At 47.4% G+C, this 18,255-nt stretch overlaps 1 protein-coding gene across 1 annotated transcript in view; it reads right to left on the bottom strand.

Moving 5' to 3' along the window:
- Positions 1 to 17,868, bottom strand: part of LOC115175171 (translation initiation factor eIF-2B subunit delta) — a 35,906-nt gene extending 18,038 nt beyond the window's left edge. Inside the window, exons 1-6 of the mRNA XM_029734404.1 lie at positions 17,786 to 17,868; positions 16,351 to 16,388; positions 16,035 to 16,197; positions 15,572 to 15,790; positions 5,117 to 5,199; positions 320 to 411 (exon numbers count right to left, since the gene is read on the bottom strand). Coding sequence (XP_029590264.1) covers positions 320 to 411; positions 5,117 to 5,199; positions 15,572 to 15,790; positions 16,035 to 16,197; positions 16,351 to 16,388; positions 17,786 to 17,807 — 617 coding nt within the window. The 5' untranslated portion in view covers positions 17,808 to 17,868. The remainder of the gene's footprint in view (positions 1 to 319; positions 412 to 5,116; positions 5,200 to 15,571; positions 15,791 to 16,034; positions 16,198 to 16,350; positions 16,389 to 17,785) is intronic.
- Positions 17,869 to 18,255: the final 387 nt, after the last annotated feature.

Genomic DNA, 18,255 nt, shown 5'->3' with positions numbered 1-18,255 from the left:
TGTACAGCACTTTGAGATTTCAGCTGATATACGAAGGGCTATATAAATAAATTTGATTTGATTTGATTTTGAGTTGCTGGGTGAGGGGGGCTCTGGGTAGGGGCAGGTAGGTAGTTACCTGAGTTGCTGGGTGAGGGGGGCTCTGGGTAGGGGCAGGTAGGTAGTTACCTGAGTTGCTGGGTGAGGGGGGGCTCTGGGTAGGGGCAGGTAGGTAGTTACCTGAGTTGCTGGGTGAGGGGGGCTCTGGGTAGGGGCAGGTAGGTAGTTACCCGAGTTGCTGGGTGAGGGGGGCTCTGGGTAGGGGAAGGTAGGTAGTTACCTGAGTTGTTGGGTGAGCGGGGCTTTGCGGCTGTACTGGTGCAGGTGAGAGAACAGGCTGACTTTGTAGCCATAGTCAGATCGTAGGGGGATCTGAAACACATACACACACACACACACACACAAATATATCATACAGAAAGTATTCACATCCCTTGACTTGTTCCACATTTTGTTTGTGTCTCTGGCCTACACACAATACCCCATCATGTCAAAAGTGGAATCATGTTATTTTTTTTGTTTTTTTTATGTTTACAAATGAATTAAAAATGAAAAGCTGAAATGTCTTGAGTCAATAAGTTTTAAACCCCTTTGTCACATAATAAATAGCATGGACTCTCTCTGTGTGCAATAATAGTGTTTAACAGGATTTATGTAATGACTACCTCATCTTCGTATCCCACATACAGATAACTAAGGTCCCTCCGTCGTGCAGTGAATTTCAAACACAGATTCAACCACAAAAACAGGGAGGTTTACCAACAGAATATATGTATTTATATATATATATATATATATATATATTTTATTTATTTAACCTTTATTTAACTAGGCAAGTCAGTTAAGAACAACTTCTTATTTACAATGACGGCCTAACTAATATCCCTTTGAGCATGGTTAAGTTATTAATTACACTTTAGATGGTGTATCAATAGACCCAGTCACTACAAAGATACAGGCCTCCTTCCTAACTCAGTTGCCGGAGAGGAAGGAAACTCCTCAGGGATTTCACCATGAGGCCAATGGTGACTTTTAAACAGTTACAGAGTTTAATGGTTGTGATAGGAGAAAACTGAAGATGGATCAACAACATTGTAGTTACTCCACAATACTAACCTAAATGACAGAGTGAAAAGAAGGAAACCTGTAAAGAATACAAATATTCCAAAACCTGCATCAGGTTTGCAACAAGGCATTAAAGTAATACTGCAAAACATGTGGCAAAGAAATTAACTGTATATCCTGAATAAAAAGCATTATGTTAGGGGGAAATCCAATACAACACATCACTTAGTATCACGCTCCATATTTTCAAGCACGGTGGTGGCTGCATCATGTTATGGGTATGCTTGTCATCGCCAAGGACTGGGGAGTTTTTTTTTGGGGGGGGGAGGATAAAAAGTAACGGAATAGAGCACAGGCAAAATCCTAGTTCAGTCTGCTTTCCAACAGACACTGGGAGACAAATTCACCATTCAGCTGAACGAATCTACACTGGAGTTGCTTACCAAGAAGACATTTAATCTTCCTGAGTGGCCTCGTTATAGTTTGACTTAAAATCAACTTGAATTTTTTTTGTTGCAAGACTTGAAAATGGCTGTGCAGCAATGATTAACAGCCAACTTTACAGAGCTTGAATTTTCTTTTGATGATATTGTTCAATCCAGATGTGCAAAGCTCTTAGAGACTTACCCAGAAAGACTCACAGCTGTACTTGCTGCCAAAGGTGATTCTAACATGTATTGACTCAGGGGGTTGAACACTTATCTAATCAATATATATATTAGTGTTTTATTTTTCACATGTTTTTTTTTTTTAATGTTAAGAGATTTTTTTCCACTTTGACAAGAGTATTTTGTGTAGATTGACATTGTGTAGATTGAAATTAAATCAACTTTAATTATAACACAACAAAATATGGAATAAGCACAAGGTTGTGAATCCTTTCCGATTGCACCGTCTCTACAATAAAATGTACAACACATCAAATCCTGCACAGCAAGCAGGCTGTGTGCTGTAGGGCAACAGAGCTAATCACAAAACAAGAAAAGACTGGACCACCTACTGGAACAGTGATGTACAGCACCACCTACTGGAACAGTGTTGTCCAGCACCACCTACTGGAACAGTGTTGTCCAGCACCACCTACTGGAACAGTGTTGTCCAGCACCACCTACTGGAACAGTGTTGTCCAGCACCACCTACTGGAACAGTGTTGTCCAGCACCACCTACTGGAACAGTGTTGTCCAGCACCACCTACTGGAACAGTGTTGTCCAGCACCACCTACTGGAACAGTGTTGTCCAGCACCACCTACTGGAACAGTGTTGTCCAGCACCACCTACTGGAACAGTGTTGTCCAGCACCACCTACTGGAACAGTGTTGTCCAGCACCACCTACTGGAACAGTGTTGTACAGCACCACCTACTGGAACAGTGTTGTACAGCACCATCTACTGGAACAGTGTTGTACTGCCCCACTACTGGAACAGTGTTGTACAGCACCACCTACTGGAACAGTGTTGTACAGCACCACCTACTGGAACAGTGTTGTACAGCACCACCTACTGGAACAGTGTTGTACAGCACCACCTACTGGAACAGTGTTGTACAGCACCACCTACTGGAACAGTGTTGTCCAGCACCACCTACTGGAACAGTGTTGTCCAGCACCCTGGATTCATGTATCAACATGTTTTTTTCTCTCTCTCTCTCTCTCTCTCTCTTTCTACTGTCAAGTATAAAGACAGACACACTAGTATCATTATCTCAGGAAGGTAGGTAAAGATGACGGGTGCTGACGACATTTAACAGCCTTGACCAAAACGGTAAAGACAGACGGTAAAAAATCAAACCTTAACCTCACACAAAGTGAACCTTGAGACCTAGTACCTTTATAGTGGCGCCGTGCGGTCGCGTCTGAAAAAAAAATGTGATGCACAGAATAGAAGCATAGGTAGTTAATGCTGTGAAGTTTAGCTTACTGCTTGTTATATCCTTATAAAATCAGGAAAAAATAAATAAACGTCCTCTCACTGTCAATTGTGTTTATTTTCAGCAAACTTAACATGTGTAAATATTTGTATGAACATAACAAGATTCAACAACTGAGACATAAACTGAATAAGTTCCACAGACATGTGACTAACAGAAATGGAATAATGTGTCCCCGAGCAAAGGGGGGGGGGGTCAAAATCAAAAGTAACAGTCAGTATCTGGTGTGGCCACCAGCTGCATTAAGTACTGCAGTGCATCTCCTCCTCATGGACTGCACCAGATTTGCCAGTTCTTGCTGTGAGATGTTATCCCACTCTTCCACCTAGGCACCTGCAAGTTCCCGGACATTTCTTTGGGGAATGGCCCTAGCCCTCACCCTCCGATCCAACAGGTCCCAAACGTGCTCAATGAGATTGAGATCAAGGCTCTTCGCTGGCCATGGCAGAACACTGACATTCCTGTCTTGTAGGAAATCAAGCACAGAACGAGCAGTATGGCTGGTGGCATTGTCACGCTGGAGGGTCATGTCAGGATGAGCCTGCAGGAAGGTTACCACATAAGGGAGGAGGATATCTTCCCTGTAACGCACAGCGTTGAGATTGCCTGCAATGACAACAAGCTCAGTCCGATGATGCTGTGACACACCGCCCCAGACCATGACGGACCCTCCACCTCCAAATCGATCCCGCTCCAGAGTACAGGCCTCGGTGTAATGCTCATTCCTTCGATGATAAACGCGAATCCGACCATCACCCCTGGTGAAACAAAACCACGACTCGTCAGTGAAGAGCACTTTTTGCCAGTCCTGTCTGGTCCAGCGACGGTGGGGTTGGCCCATAGGCGACGTTGTTGCCGGTGATGTCTGGTGAGGACCTGCCTTACAACAGGCCTACAAGCCCTCAGTGCAGCCTCTCCCAGCCTATTGCAGACAGTCTGAGCACTGATGGAGGGATTGTGCGTTCCTGGTGTAACTCGGGCAGTTGTTGTTGCCATCCTGTACCTGTCTCGCAGGTGTGATGTTCGGATGTACCGAACCTGTGCAGGTGTTGTTACACGTGGTCTGCCACTGCGAGGACGATCAGCTGTCCGTCCTGTCTCCCTGTAGCGCTGTCTTAGGCGTCTCACAGTACGGACATTGCAATTTATTGCCCTGGCCACATCTGCAGTCCTCATGCCTCCTTGCAGCATACCTAAGGCACGTACACGCAAATGAGCAGGGACCCTGGGCATCTTTCTTTTGGTGTTTTTCAGAGTCAGTAGAAAGCCCTCTTTAGTGTCCCTCTTTTGTGACCTTAATTGCCTACCGTCTGTAAGCTGTTAGTGTCTTAACGACCGTTCCACAGGTGCATGTTCATTAATTGTTTATGGTTCATTGAACAAGCATAGGGAAACAGTGTTAAAACCCTTTACAATGAAGATCTGTGAAGTTAGTATATTATGTATGTTTGAAATAGTGTGTTATATGTGAAAATCTGTTCATATATAAATTGTATTTTAATATTTAAGGACTCTTGGAAGATTAGTCCAAATGGGGACTAAAAGAGATCCAAATAAAATCAAATCAAATCAGTAAAGTTATTTAGATTTTTTACAAATTGTCTTTGAAAGACATGGTTCTGAAAAAGAGGGCGTTTCTTTTTTTTGCTGAGTTTATATTTTCATGTATAACTAATCCAAATGTTTCCCCCATACCATTATATAGCTTTATAAAACGCTGGTTATAAAAAGACACTGGATGTTGATGTGGGGTGGTGTAACGCCTTGGCTGGAAATGAATCCAGGGGAAACACTGACAATGTAAATCTGTACTGAGATGACGAATTTCAGTTTGTACTAGCAAGTCAGGGGTGGCAGACAGCCTAGCGGTTGAGAGCGTTGGGTCACTAACCCGAAAGGTTGCTGGTTCAAATCCCTGACCCAACTAGGGCAACAACAACAACAACAAAAATCTGAATGTGAGCAAGGCACGTAACCTTAATTACTCCTGTAAGTCATTTTGGATAGGAGCATCTGTTAGTCAAGCAATACCTTGAGGACAGACAGCAGCATATTGTATAATGTCAATAACATTGCCACAAACCTGTTGTCTTTCCAACTTCTTGGCCAGTTTTTTCACCACTGCAGGGTCGTCCACTTGGACATGTTCCGGAAGTCTCTTCACAACTAACAAGGACAGGAAGCAATCTTTGAATACATGAGACTTACTACTTCAATATATCACCTTGTAAAAGTCCAATGTGTTTTTCAATATGGGATACCCTTAGAAGAAGTCAGAGGAAGATTAGAGAGACGAATGGACTGGAGGCTGTCCTGTAGCCCTTCATCATGTCTAACTGTCCCCTAGTCACAGCCTGTCCTGTAGGTCTTCATCATGTCTAACTGTCCCCTAGTCACAGCCTGTCCTGTAGGTCTTCATCATGTCTAACTGTCCCCTAGTCACAACCTGTCCTGTAGGTCTTCATCATGTCTAACTGTCCTCTAGTCATAACCTGTCCTGTAGGTCTTCATCATGTCTAACTGTCCCCTAGTCACAACCTGTCCTGTAGGTCTTCATCATGTCTAACTGTCCCCTAGTCACAGCCTGTCCTGTAGGTCTTCATCATGTCTAACTGTCCCCTAGTCACAGACTGTCCTGTAGGTCTTCATCATGTGTTACTGTCCCCTAGTCACAACCTGTCCTGTAGGTCTTCATCATGTCTAACTGTCCCCTAGTCACAACCTGTCCTGTAGGTCTTCATCATGTGTTACTGTCCCCTAGTCACAACCTGTCCTGTAGGTCTTCATCATGTGTTACTGTCCCCTAGTCACAACCTGTCCTGTAGGTCTTCATCATGTCTAACTGTCCCCTAGTCACAACCTGTCCTGTAGGTCTTCATCATGTCTAACTGTCCCCTAGTCACAACCTGTCCTGTAGGTCTTCATCATGTCTAACTGTCCCCTAGTCACAGCCTGTCCTGTAGGTCTTCATCATGTGTTACTGTCCCCCTAGTCACAGCCTGTCCTGTAGCCCTTCATCATGTGTTACTGTCCCCTAGTCACAAACCTGTCCTGTAGGTCTTCATCATGTGTTACTGTCCTCTAGTCACAACCTGTCCTGTAGGTCTTCATCATGTCTAACTGTCCCCTAGTCACAACCTGTCCTGTAGGTCTTCATCATGTGTTACTGTCCCCTAGTCACAGCCTGTCCTGTAGGTCTTCATCATGTGTTACTGTCCCCTAGTCACAGCCTGTCCTGTAGGTCTTCATCATGTGTTACTGTCCCCTAGTCACAACCTGTCCTGTAGGTCTTCATCATGTCTAACTGTCCCCTAGTCACAACCTGTCCTGTAGGTCTTCATCATGTGTTACTGTCCCCTAGTCACAACCTGTCCTGTAGGTCTTCATCATGTCTAACTGTCCCCTAGTCACAACCTGTCCTGTAGGTCTTCATCATGTGTTACTGTCCCCTAGTCACAACCTGTCCTGTAGGTCTTCATCATGTGTTACTGTCCCCTAGTCACAGACTGTCCTGTAGGTCTTCATCATGTGTTACTGTCCCCTAGTCACAACCTGTCCTGTAGGTCTTCATCATGTGTTACTGTCCCCTAGTCACAGCCTGTCCTGTAGGTCTTCATCATGTGTTACTGTCCCCTAGTCACAGCCTGTCCTGTAGGTCTTCATCATGTGTTACTGTCCCCTAGTCACAGCCTGTCCTGTAGGTCTTCATCATGTGTTACTGTCCCCTAGTCACAACCTGTCCTGTAGGTCTTCATCATGTGTTACTGTCCCCTAGTCACAACCTGTCCTGTAGGTCTTCATCATGTGTTACTGTCCCCTAGTCACAACCTGTCCTGTAGGTCTTCATCATGTGTTACTGTCCCCTAGTCACAGCCTGTCCTGTAGGTCTTCATCATGTTTTACTGTCCCCTAGTCACAACCTGTCCTGTAGGTCTTCATCATGTCTAACTGTCCCCTAGTCACAACCTGTCCTGTAGGTCTTCATCATGTGTTACTGTCCCCTAGTCACAACCTGTCCTGTAGGTCTTCATCATGTGTTACTGTCCCCTAGTCACAGCCTGTCCTGTAGGTCTTCATCATGTCTAACTGTCCCCTAGTCACAACCTGTCCTGTAGGTCTTCATCATGTCTAACTGTCCCCTAGTCACAACCTGTCCTGTAGGTCTTCATCATGTCTAACTGTCCCCTAGTCACAGCCTGTCCTGTAGGTCTTCATCATGTCTAACTGTCCCCTAGTCACAACCTGTCCTGTAGGTCTTCATCATGTGTTACTGTCCTCTAGTCACAACCTGTCCTGTAGGTCTTCATCATGTCTAACTGTCCCCTAGTCACAACCTGTCCTGTAGGTCTTCATCATGTCTAACTGTCCCCTAGTCACAACCTGTCCTGTAGGTCTTCATCATGTCTAACTGTCCCCTAGTCACAACCTGTCCTGTAGGTCTTCATCATGTGTTACTGTCCCCTAGTCACAACCTGTCCTGTAGGTCTTCATCATGTCTAACTGTCCTCTAGTCACAGCCTGTCCTGTAGGTCTTCATCATGTCTAACTGTCCCCTAGTCACAACCTGTCCTGTAGGTCTTCATCATGTCTAACTGTCCTCTAGTCATAACCTGTCCTGTAGGTCTTCATCATGTCTAACTGTCCCCTAGTCACAACCTGTCCTGTAGGTCTTCATCATGTCTAACTGTCCCCTAGTCACAGCCTGTCCTGTAGGTCTTCATCATGTCTAACTGTCCCCTAGTCACAGACTGTCCTGTAGGTCTTCATCATGTGTTACTGTCCCCTAGTCACAACCTGTCCTGTAGGTCTTCATCATGTCTAACTGTCCCCTAGTCACAACCTGTCCTGTAGGTCTTCATCATGTGTTACTGTCCCCTAGTCACAACCTGTCCTGTAGGTCTTCATCATGTGTTACTGTCCCCTAGTCACAACCTGTCCTGTAGGTCTTCATCATGTCTAACTGTCCCCTAGTCACAACCTGTCCTGTAGGTCTTCATCATGTCTAACTGTCCCCTAGTCACAACCTGTCCTGTAGGTCTTCATCATGTCTAACTGTCCCCTAGTCACAGCCTGTCCTGTAGGTCTTCATCATGTGTTACTGTCCCCTAGTCACAGCCTGTCCTGTAGGTCTTCATCATGTGTTACTGTCCCCTAGTCACAACCTGTCCTGTAGGTCTTCATCATGTCTAACTGTCCCCTAGTCACAACCTGTCCTGTAGGTCTTCATCATGTGTTACTGTCCCCTAGTCACAACCTGTCCTGTAGGTCTTCATCATGTGTTACTGTCCCCTAGTCACAACCTGTCCTGTAGGTCTTCATCATGTCTAACTGTCCCCTAGTCACAACCTGTCCTGTAGGTCTTCATCATGTCTAACTGTCCCCTAGTCACAACCTGTCCTGTAGGTCTTCATCATGTCTAACTGTCCCCTAGTCACAGCCTGTCCTGTAGGTCTTCATCATGTGTTACTGTCCCCTAGTCACAGCCTGTCCTGTAGCCCTTCATCATGTGTTACTGTCCCCTAGTCACAACCTGTCCTGTAGGTCTTCATCATGTGTTACTGTCCTCTAGTCACAACCTGTCCTGTAGGTCTTCATCATGTCTAACTGTCCCCTAGTCACAACCTGTCCTGTAGGTCTTCATCATGTGTTACTGTCCCCTAGTCACAGCCTGTCCTGTAGGTCTTCATCATGTGTTACTGTCCCCTAGTCACAGCCTGTCCTGTAGGTCTTCATCATGTGTTACTGTCCCCTAGTCACAACCTGTCCTGTAGGTCTTCATCATGTCTAACTGTCCCCTAGTCACAACCTGTCCTGTAGGTTCTTCATCATGTGTTACTGTCCCCTAGTCACAACCTGTCCTGTAGGTCTTCATCATGTGTTACTGTCCCCTAGTCACAACCTGTCCTGTAGGTCTTCATCATGTCTAACTGTCCCCTAGTCACAACCTGTCCTGTAGGTCTTCATCATGTGTTACTGTCCCCTAGTCACAACCTGTCCTGTAGGTCTTCATCATGTCTAACTGTCCCCTAGTCACAACCTGTCCTGTAGGTCTTCATCATGTGTTACTGTCCCCTAGTCACAACCTGTCCTGTAGGTCTTCATCATGTGTTACTGTCCCCTAGTCACAGACTGTCCTGTAGGTCTTCATCATGTGTTACTGTCCCCTAGTCACAACCTGTCCTGTAGGTCTTCATCATGTGTTACTGTCCCCTAGTCACAGCCTGTCCTGTAGGTCTTCATCATGTGTTACTGTCCCCTAGTCACAGCCTGTCCTGTAGGTCTTCATCATGTGTTACTGTCCCCTAGTCACAGCCTGTCCTGTAGGTCTTCATCATGTGTTACTGTCCCCTAGTCACAACCTGTCCTGTAGGTCTTCATCATGTGTTACTGTCCCCTAGTCACAACCTGTCCTGTAGGTCTTCATCATGTGTTACTGTCCCCTAGTCACAACCTGTCCTGTAGGTCTTCATCATGTGTTACTGTCCCTAGTGGCAGCCTGTCCTGTAGGTCTTCATCATGTTTTACTGTCCCCTAGTCACAACCTGTCCTGTAGGTCTTCATCATGTCTAACTGTCCCCTAGTCACAACCTGTCCTGTAGGTCTTCATCATGTGTTACTGTCCCCTAGTCACAACCTGTCCTGTAGGTCTTCATCATGTGTTACTGTCCCCTAGTCACAGCCTGTCCTGTAGGTCTTCATCATGTCTAACTGTCCCCTAGTCACAACCTGTCCTGTAGGTCTTCATCATGTCTAACTGTCCCCTAGTCACAACCTGTCCTGTAGGTCTTCATCATGTCTAACTGTCCCCTAGTCACAGCCTGTCCTGTAGGTCTTCATCATGTGTTACTGTCCCCTAGTCACAGCCTGTCCTGTAGGTCTTCATCATGTGTTACTGTCCCCTAGTCACAGCCTGTCCTGTAGGTCTTCATCATGTCTAACTGTCCCCTAGTCACAACCTGTCCTGTAGGTCTTCATCATGTCTAACTGTCACCTAGTCACAACCTGTCCTGTAGGTCTTCATCATGTCTAACTGTCCCCTAGTCACAGCCTGTCCTGTAGGTCTTCATCATGTGTTACTGTCCCCTAGTCACAGCCTGTCCTGTAGGTCTTCATCATGTGTTACTGTCCTCTAGTCACAACCTGTCCTGTAGGTCTTCATCATGTCTAACTGTCCCCTAGTCACAACCTGTCCTGTAGGTCTTCATCATGTCTAACTGTCCCCTAGTCACAACCTGTCCTGTAGGTCTTCATCATGTCTAACTGTCCCCTAGTCACAACCTGTCCTGTAGGTCTTCATCATGTGTTACTGTCCCCTAGTCACAACCTGTCCTGTAGGTCTTCATCATGTCTAACTGTCCCCTAGTCACAGCCTGTCCTGTAGGTCTTCATCATGTCTAACTGTCCCCTAGTCACAACCTGTCCTGTAGGTCTTCATCATGTGTTACTGTCCCCTAGTCACAGCCTGTCCTGTAGGTCTTCATCATGTCTAACTGTCCCCTAGTCACAACCTGTCCTGTAGGTCTTCATCATGTCTAACTGTCCCCTAGTCACAACCTGTCCTGTAGGTCTTCATCATGTCTAACTGTCCCCTAGTCACAGCCTGTCCTGTAGGTCTTCATCATGTCTAACTGTCCCCTAGTCACAACCTGTCCTGTAGGTCTTCATCATGTGTTACTGTCCCCTAGTCACAACCTGTCCTGTAGGTCTTCATCATGTGTTACTGTCCCCTAGTCACAGCCTGTCCTGTAGGTCTTCATCATGTGTTACTGTCCCCTAGTCACAGCCTGTCCTGTAGGTCTTCATCATGTGTTACTGTCCCCTAGTCACAACCTGTCCTGTAGGTCTTCATCATGTGTTACTGTCCCCTAGTCACAACCTGTCCTGTAGGTCTTCATCATGTGTTACTGTCCCCTAGTCACAACCTGTCCTGTAGGTCTTCATCATGTGTTACTGTCCCCTAGTCACAGCCTGTCCTGTAGGTCTTCATCATGTTTTACTGTCCCCTAGTCACAACCTGTCCTGTAGGTCTTCATCATGTCTAACTGTCCCCTAGTCACAACCTGTCCTGTAGGTCTTCATCATGTGTTACTGTCCCCTAGTCACAACCTGTCCTGTAGGTCTTCATCATGTGTTACTGTCCCCTAGTCACAGCCTGTCCTGTAGGTCTTCATCATGTCTAACTGTCCCCTAGTCACAACCTGTCCTGTAGGTCTTCATCATGTCTAACTGTCCCCTAGTCACAACCTGTCCTGTAGGTCTTCATCATGTCTAACTGTCCCCTAGTCACAGCCTGTCCTGTAGGTCTTCATCATGTGTTACTGTCCCCTAGTCACAGCCTGTCCTGTAGGTCTTCATCATGTGTTACTGTCCCCTAGTCACAGCCTGTCCTGTAGGTCTTCATCATGTCTAACTGTCCCCTAGTCACAACCTGTCCTGTAGGTCTTCATCATGTCTAACTGTCACCTAGTCACAACCTGTCCTGTAGGTCTTCATCATGTCTAACTGTCCCCTAGTCACAGCCTGTCCTGTAGGTCTTCATCATGTGTTACTGTCCCCTAGTCACAGCCTGTCCTGTAGGTCTTCATCATGTGTTACTGTCCTCTAGTCACAACCTGTCCTGTAGGTCTTCATCATGTCTAACTGTCCCCTAGTCACAACCTGTCCTGTAGGTCTTCATCATGTCTAACTGTCCCCTAGTCACAACCTGTCCTGTAGGTCTTCATCATGTCTAACTGTCCCCTAGTCACAACCTGTCCTGTAGGTCTTCATCATGTGTTACTGTCCCCTAGTCACAACCTGTCCTGTAGGTCTTCATCATGTCTAACTGTCCCCTAGTCACAGCCTGTCCTGTAGGTCTTCATCATGTCTAACTGTCCCCTAGTCACAACCTGTCCTGTAGGTCTTCATCATGTGTTACTGTCCCCTAGTCACAGCCTGTCCTGTAGGTCTTCATCATGTCTAACTGTCCCCTAGTCACAACCTGTCCTGTAGGTCTTCATCATGTCTAACTGTCCCCTAGTCACAACCTGTCCTGTAGGTCTTCATCATGTCTAACTGTCCCCTAGTCACAGCCTGTCCTGTAGGTCTTCATCATGTCTAACTGTCCCCTAGTCACAACCTGTCCTGTAGGTCTTCATCATGTGTTACTGTCCCCTAGTCACAACCTGTCCTGTAGGTCTTCATCATGTGTTACTGTCCCCTAGTCACAACCTGTCCTGTAGGTCTTCATCATGTGTTACTGTCCCCTAGTCACAACTTGTCCTGTAGGTCTTCATCATGTCTAACTGTCCCCTAGTCACAACCTGTCCTGTAGGTCTTCATCATGTCTAACTGTCCCCTAGTCACAGCCTGTCCTGTAGGTCTTCATCATGTCTAACTGTCCCCTAGTCACAACCTGTCCTGTAGGTCTTCATCATGTCTAACTGTCCCCTAGTCACAACCTGTCCTGTAGGTCTTCATCATGTGTTACTGTCCCCTAGTCACAACCTGTCCTGTAGGTCTTCATCATGTGTTACTGTCCCCTAGTCACAACCTGTCCTGTAGGTCTTCATCATGTCTAACTGTCCCCTAGTCACAACCTGTCCTGTAGGTCTTCATCATGTGTTACTGTCCCCTAGTCACAACCTGTCCTGTAGGTCTTCATCATGTGTTACTGTCCCCTAGTCACAGCCTGTCCTGTAGGTCTTCATCATGTGTTACTGTCCCCTAGTCACAACCTGTCCTGTAGGTCTTCATGTCTAACTGTCCCCTAGTCACAACCTGTCCTGTAGGTCTTCATCATGTGTTACTGTCCCCTAGTCACAACCTGTCCTGTAGGTCTTCATCATGTGTTACTGTCCCCTAGTCACAACCTGTCCTGTAGGTCTTCATCATGTCTAACTGTCCCCTAGTCACAACCTGTCCTGTAGGTCTTCATCATGTCTAACTGTCCCCTAGTCACAGCCTGTCCTGTAGGTCTTCATCATGTCTAACTGTCCCCTAGTCACAACCTGTCCTGTAGGTCTTCATCATGTCTAACTGTCCCCTAGTCACAACCTGTCCTGTAGGTCTTCATCATGTGTTACTGTCCCCTAGTCACAACCTGTCCTGTAGGTCTTCATCATGTGTTACTGTCCCCTAGTCACAACCTGTCCTGTAGGTCTTCATCATGTCTAACTGTCCCCTAGTCACAACCTGTCCTGTAGGTCTTCATCATGTGTTACTGTCCCCTAGTCACAACCTGTCCTGTAGGTCTTCATCATGTGTTACTGTCCCCTAGTCACAACCTGTCCTGTAGGTCTTCATCATGTGTTACTGTCCCCTAGTCACAACCTGTCCTGTAGGTCTTCATCATGTGTTACTGTCCCCTAGTCACAGCCTGTCCTGTAGGTCTTCATCATGTCTAACTGTCCTCTAGTCACAGCCTGTCCTGTAGGTCTTCATCATGTGTTACTGTCCCCTAGTCACAGCCTGTCCTGTAGGTCTTCATCATGTGTTACTGTCCTCTAGTCACAACCTGTCCTGTAGGTCTTCATCATGTCTAACTGTCCCCTAGTCACAACCTGTCCTGTAGGTCTTCATCATGTCTAACTGTCCCCTAGTCACAACCTGTCCTGTAGGTCTTCATCATGTCTAACTGTCCCCTAGTCACAACCTGTCCTGTAGGTCTTCATCATGTGTTACTGTCCCCTAGTCACAACCTGTCCTGTAGGTCTTCATCATGTCTAACTGTCCCCTAGTCACAACCTGTCCTGTAGGTCTTCATCATGTCTAACTGTCCCCTAGTCACAACCTGTCCTGTAGGTCTTCATCATGTCTAACTGTCCCCTAGTCACAGCCTGTCCTGTAGGTCTTCATCATGTCTAACTGTCCCCTAGTCACAACCTGTCCTGTAGGTCTTCATCATGTGTTACTGTCCCCTAGTCACAACCTGTCCTGTAGGTCTTCATCATGTGTTACTGTCCCCTAGTCACAACCTGTCCTGTAGTTCTTCATCATGTGTTACTGTCCCCTAGTCACAACCTGTCCTGTAGGTCTTCATCATGTCTAACTGTCCCCTAGTCACAACCTGTCCTGTAGGTCTTCATCATGTCTAACTGTCCCCTAGTCACAGCCTGTCCTGTAGGTCTTCATCATGTCTAACTGTCCCCTAGTCACAACCTGTCCTGTAGGTCTTCATCATGTCTAACTGTCCCCTAGTCACAGCCTGTCCTGTAGGTCTTCATCATGTCTAACTGTCCCCTAGTCACAACCTGTCCTGTAGGTCTTCATCATGTGTTACTGTCCCCTAGTCACAACCTGTCCTGTAGGTCTTCATCATGTGTTACTGTCCCCTAGTCACAGCCTGTCCTGTAGGTCTTCATCATGTCTAACTGTCCCCTAGTCACAACTTGTCCTGTAGGTCTTCATCATGTCTAACTGTCCCCTAGTCACAACCTGTCCTGTAGGTCTTCATCATGTGTTACTGTCCCCTAGTCACAGCCTGTCCTGTAGGTCTTCATCATGTGTTACTGTCCCCTAGTCACAACCTGTCCTGTAGGTCTTCATCATGTGTTACTGTCCCCTAGTCACAACCTGTCCTGTAGGTCTTCATCATGTGTTACTGTCCCCTAGTCACAGCCTGTCCTGGCATCAACTCATTCACTTTTGTGTATATGGGGAAGTATGGGGGGGTTAAGATGAGGAGGGGGTGTGATTGGGGGGGAGGGGGGGTGATGGAGGGTAGGGGGTTGTGATGGAGGGGAGGGGGGTGTGATGGAGGGGAGAGCGGTGTGATGGAGGGGAGGGGGGTGTGATGGAGGGGAGGGGGGTGTGATGGAGGGGAGGGGGGTGTGATGGAGGGGAGGGGGGGTGATGAGGGGAGAGGGGAGGGGGGGTGATGAGGGGAGAGGGGAGGGGGGGAGGGGGGGTGATGATGAGGGGAGAGGGGGGGTGATGAGGGGAGAGGGTGTGATGAGGGGCAGGGGGGTGATGATGAGGGGAGGGGGGGTGGTGATGAGGGGAGGGGGGGGGTGATGATGAGGGGAGGGGAGGGTGATGAGGGGAGGGGTGTGATGAGGGGGAGGGGGGGTGATGATGAGGGGAGGGGGGAGGGGGTGTGATGAGGGGAGAGGGGGGGGGGTGATGAGGGGAGAGGGGAGGGGGGGGCGATGAGGGGAGAGGGGAGGGGGGGGTGATGAGGGGAGGGGGTTGTGATGAGGGGGGGGGGGGGTGATGAGGGGAGGGGGGGTGATGATGAGGGGAGGGGGGGGTGATGATGAGGGGAGGGGGGGTGATGATGAGGGGAGGGGGTGTGATGATGAGGGGAGGGGGGGTGATGATGAGAGGAGGGGGGGTGATGATGAGGGGAGAGGGGGAGGGGGGTGTGATGAGGGGAGGGGGGTGTGATTGGGGGGAGAGGGGTGATGAGAGGGTTATTATAGGTTGATTGTATGCATGTCTATGAAAGCAGCAGCACTCTTTAATTGTCCAAGTAATTTCCCCTCTAGGACAATAAGATATATCACATCACAAGTCAACAAGGTGCTCCACAGATCCACCAGCAGATGTTGTGTTGTACCTGGGTTTAGTTCACTTGGAGGGGCCTTGGTCTTGCTGCTGGACGAGCAGCTCTGTTGTTTAGAGGCTCTATCAGCTTCCTGCCTTGCTCTCCTCTCTGCCTTCTGCTCAGCTCTGCTTTTGGCTGGCTTGTCTGCTGGGGAGGGCGCAGGAGAGGAGTGGGAGGGAGCACCTGAGGCAGGCACAGGCATTGGTGCAGAGGCAGGTAACACTGTGGGAGCTGGGGACAGAGACAGACAGGTGCATTGACCAATGAAGTGGATGCTGGATAGGATTCATAGGTAAATGGACCAATGACAAAGCTAGCACTTTATGGAAATTAGTAAACAACTATTGCTATTTGTTTTTCCAAAGATATAAAATGATACAATCAGACCACAAGCGGAACAATTAAGACATGATGTCAACAGTAGAAGAGAAGGCTATAGCATGGAGGTTACATTATGGAACCATGGCTAGAACACCTTTCTGTGTCGGGGGTTGTGTTGCTACAGGTTGTGATGGAGCGACAGGTTTCTTTTCCTTCGCTCTTTCTGACGGGCTCTTCTCATCCTTCTGTTTCTTCTGTTGTTTCTTCTCTTTCCTCAGCCGTTGCTTCTCCTCTTTGGTCAACTCCTTCCCTTCATTCTAAAAAAAATGATGTGGATTTTAATGACAGGAAGAAAAGCTGGTTAGCGCGTTGGGACAGTGGACCATATGGTATGGACAATATTGTCCATTTCCATTTTTTGCCGTCATTTTGGAAAAACGGAGTAACTTTTGGTTTAGAAGGATACTTACTTTAGCGCGTACGATTTCATCTTTCTTCTCAGGTCCATCTGTAACACACAGTGTCGTGATAAGGACGAAGTTGTATTTGCATCCAGCTGATAGCTAGCAAGACCGCACTAACTAGCTAACTATCTAGCTTTAACTGGCTAAAGATAGACATCAGACAGGTTAGCTAATTAGCTACTAACGTTACATGGCTAAATATACACCAGCCAGGCTAATTAGCTAATTGGCTACTAACGTTAACTGGCTCGGGTATCTAACGTTAGTGTGCATAAACAAATCAATCAATCAGATGTATTTATATAGCCCTTCTTACATCAGCTGATGTCAAAAAGTGCTGTACAGAAACCCAGCCTAAAACTAGTCAACGAGTAAAAACGTATTTAGCTATGTTGGTTCAAGTAACAACCAATATGAATGATGCAACAGCGAAGTCACACTATGAATAACGTTAGCTACCAGCCCATCACCTCGCAGGCTAACGTTAGCTAACAGGCTAACGCTAGCTACCAGCCCATCACCTCGCAGGCTAACGTTAGCTAACAGGCTAACGCTAGCTACCAGCCCATCACCTCGCAGGCTAACGTTAGCTAACAGGCTAACGCTAGCTACCAGCCCATCACCTCGCAGGCTAACACTAGCTACCAGCCCATCACCTCGCAGGCTAACGTTAGCTAGCAGCCCATCACTTCGCAGGCTAACGTTAGCTAGCAGCCCATCACTTCGCAGGCTAACGCTAGCTACCAGCCCATCACCTCGCAGGCTAACGTTAGCTAACAGGCTAACGCTAGCTACCAGCCCATCACTTCGCAGGCTAACGTTAGCTAACAGGCTAACGCTAGCTACCAGCCCATCACCTCGCAGGCTAACGCTAGCTACCAGCCCATCACCTCGCAGGCTAACGTTAGCTAGCAGCCCATCACTTCGCAGGCTAACGTTAGCTAGCAGCCCATCACTTCGCAGGCTAACGCTAGCTACCAGCCCATCACCTCGCAGGCTAACGTTAGCTAACAGGCTAACGCTAGCTACCAGCCCATCACTTCGCAGGCTAACGTTAGCTAACAGGCTAACGCTAGCTACCAGCCCATCACCTCGCAGGCTAACGCTAGCTACCAGCCCATCACCTCGCAGGCTAACGCTAGCTACCAGCCCATCACCTCGCAGGCTAACGCTAGCTACCAGCCCATCACCTCGCAGGCTAACGTTAGCTACCAGCCCATCACCTCGCAGGCTAACGTTAGCTAGCAGCCCATCACTTCGCAGGCTAACGCTAGCTACCAGCCCATCACTTCGCAGGCTAACGTAACTCTGCTGTACCTGAACAACATTCACCGCAGACGAGCTGCCACGTTAGTTTACTCCGTGATATTGTAGTCAGAGCTGTAACTATAGTTTAAAAAAAAAAAGTAAAGTATGTTGACAGCTGTCATTTCAGACTCACCTGTTTCTCTACAGTCCGCCATGTTTACGGTAACTTTCAACAGGAAGTTAACAAGGCAATGGAAATGTGTCAGAACTGGGCTGGTAGAAAAACTCATAGTGCCGTCTTGCGGTTGTAGATAAACGAGGCTCCGAAGTGCCTACAAATGAGGTATTTGTTGAGGGGAGCCCCAAAAGCCAGCAGATGGGGGTATTAAGTTCATCTTACCGTCCAAATGCATTGTATGCAGCCGGCAATAAGAGTACCACAGTATGAGTTCTAATACCCTTAAAACCTAGCGGTAAAACAGAGAAATGGTTCCAATCGTTTTACCACCATTCATTTTATCCCATAGGGGATTTTTAGAAACACTTAATAAGTAAGGGCTGTTGTTTTGTGTAGAATTACCATGGCGTGACATTTTGCCAACTGTATAAATCTCTCTTGGACAAAGGTGGTCTTTAGTATAACACCAATGAAAAAAAGGCCCG

This window comes from Salmo trutta, chromosome 35 (genome assembly GCF_901001165.1).
Source record: "Salmo trutta chromosome 35, fSalTru1.1, whole genome shotgun sequence".
Classification (NCBI taxonomy): domain Eukaryota; kingdom Metazoa; phylum Chordata; class Actinopteri; order Salmoniformes; family Salmonidae; genus Salmo; species Salmo trutta.
The sequence above is the reverse complement of the archived record's forward strand: the minus strand, read 5'-3'. Positions and strand labels throughout refer to the sequence as shown.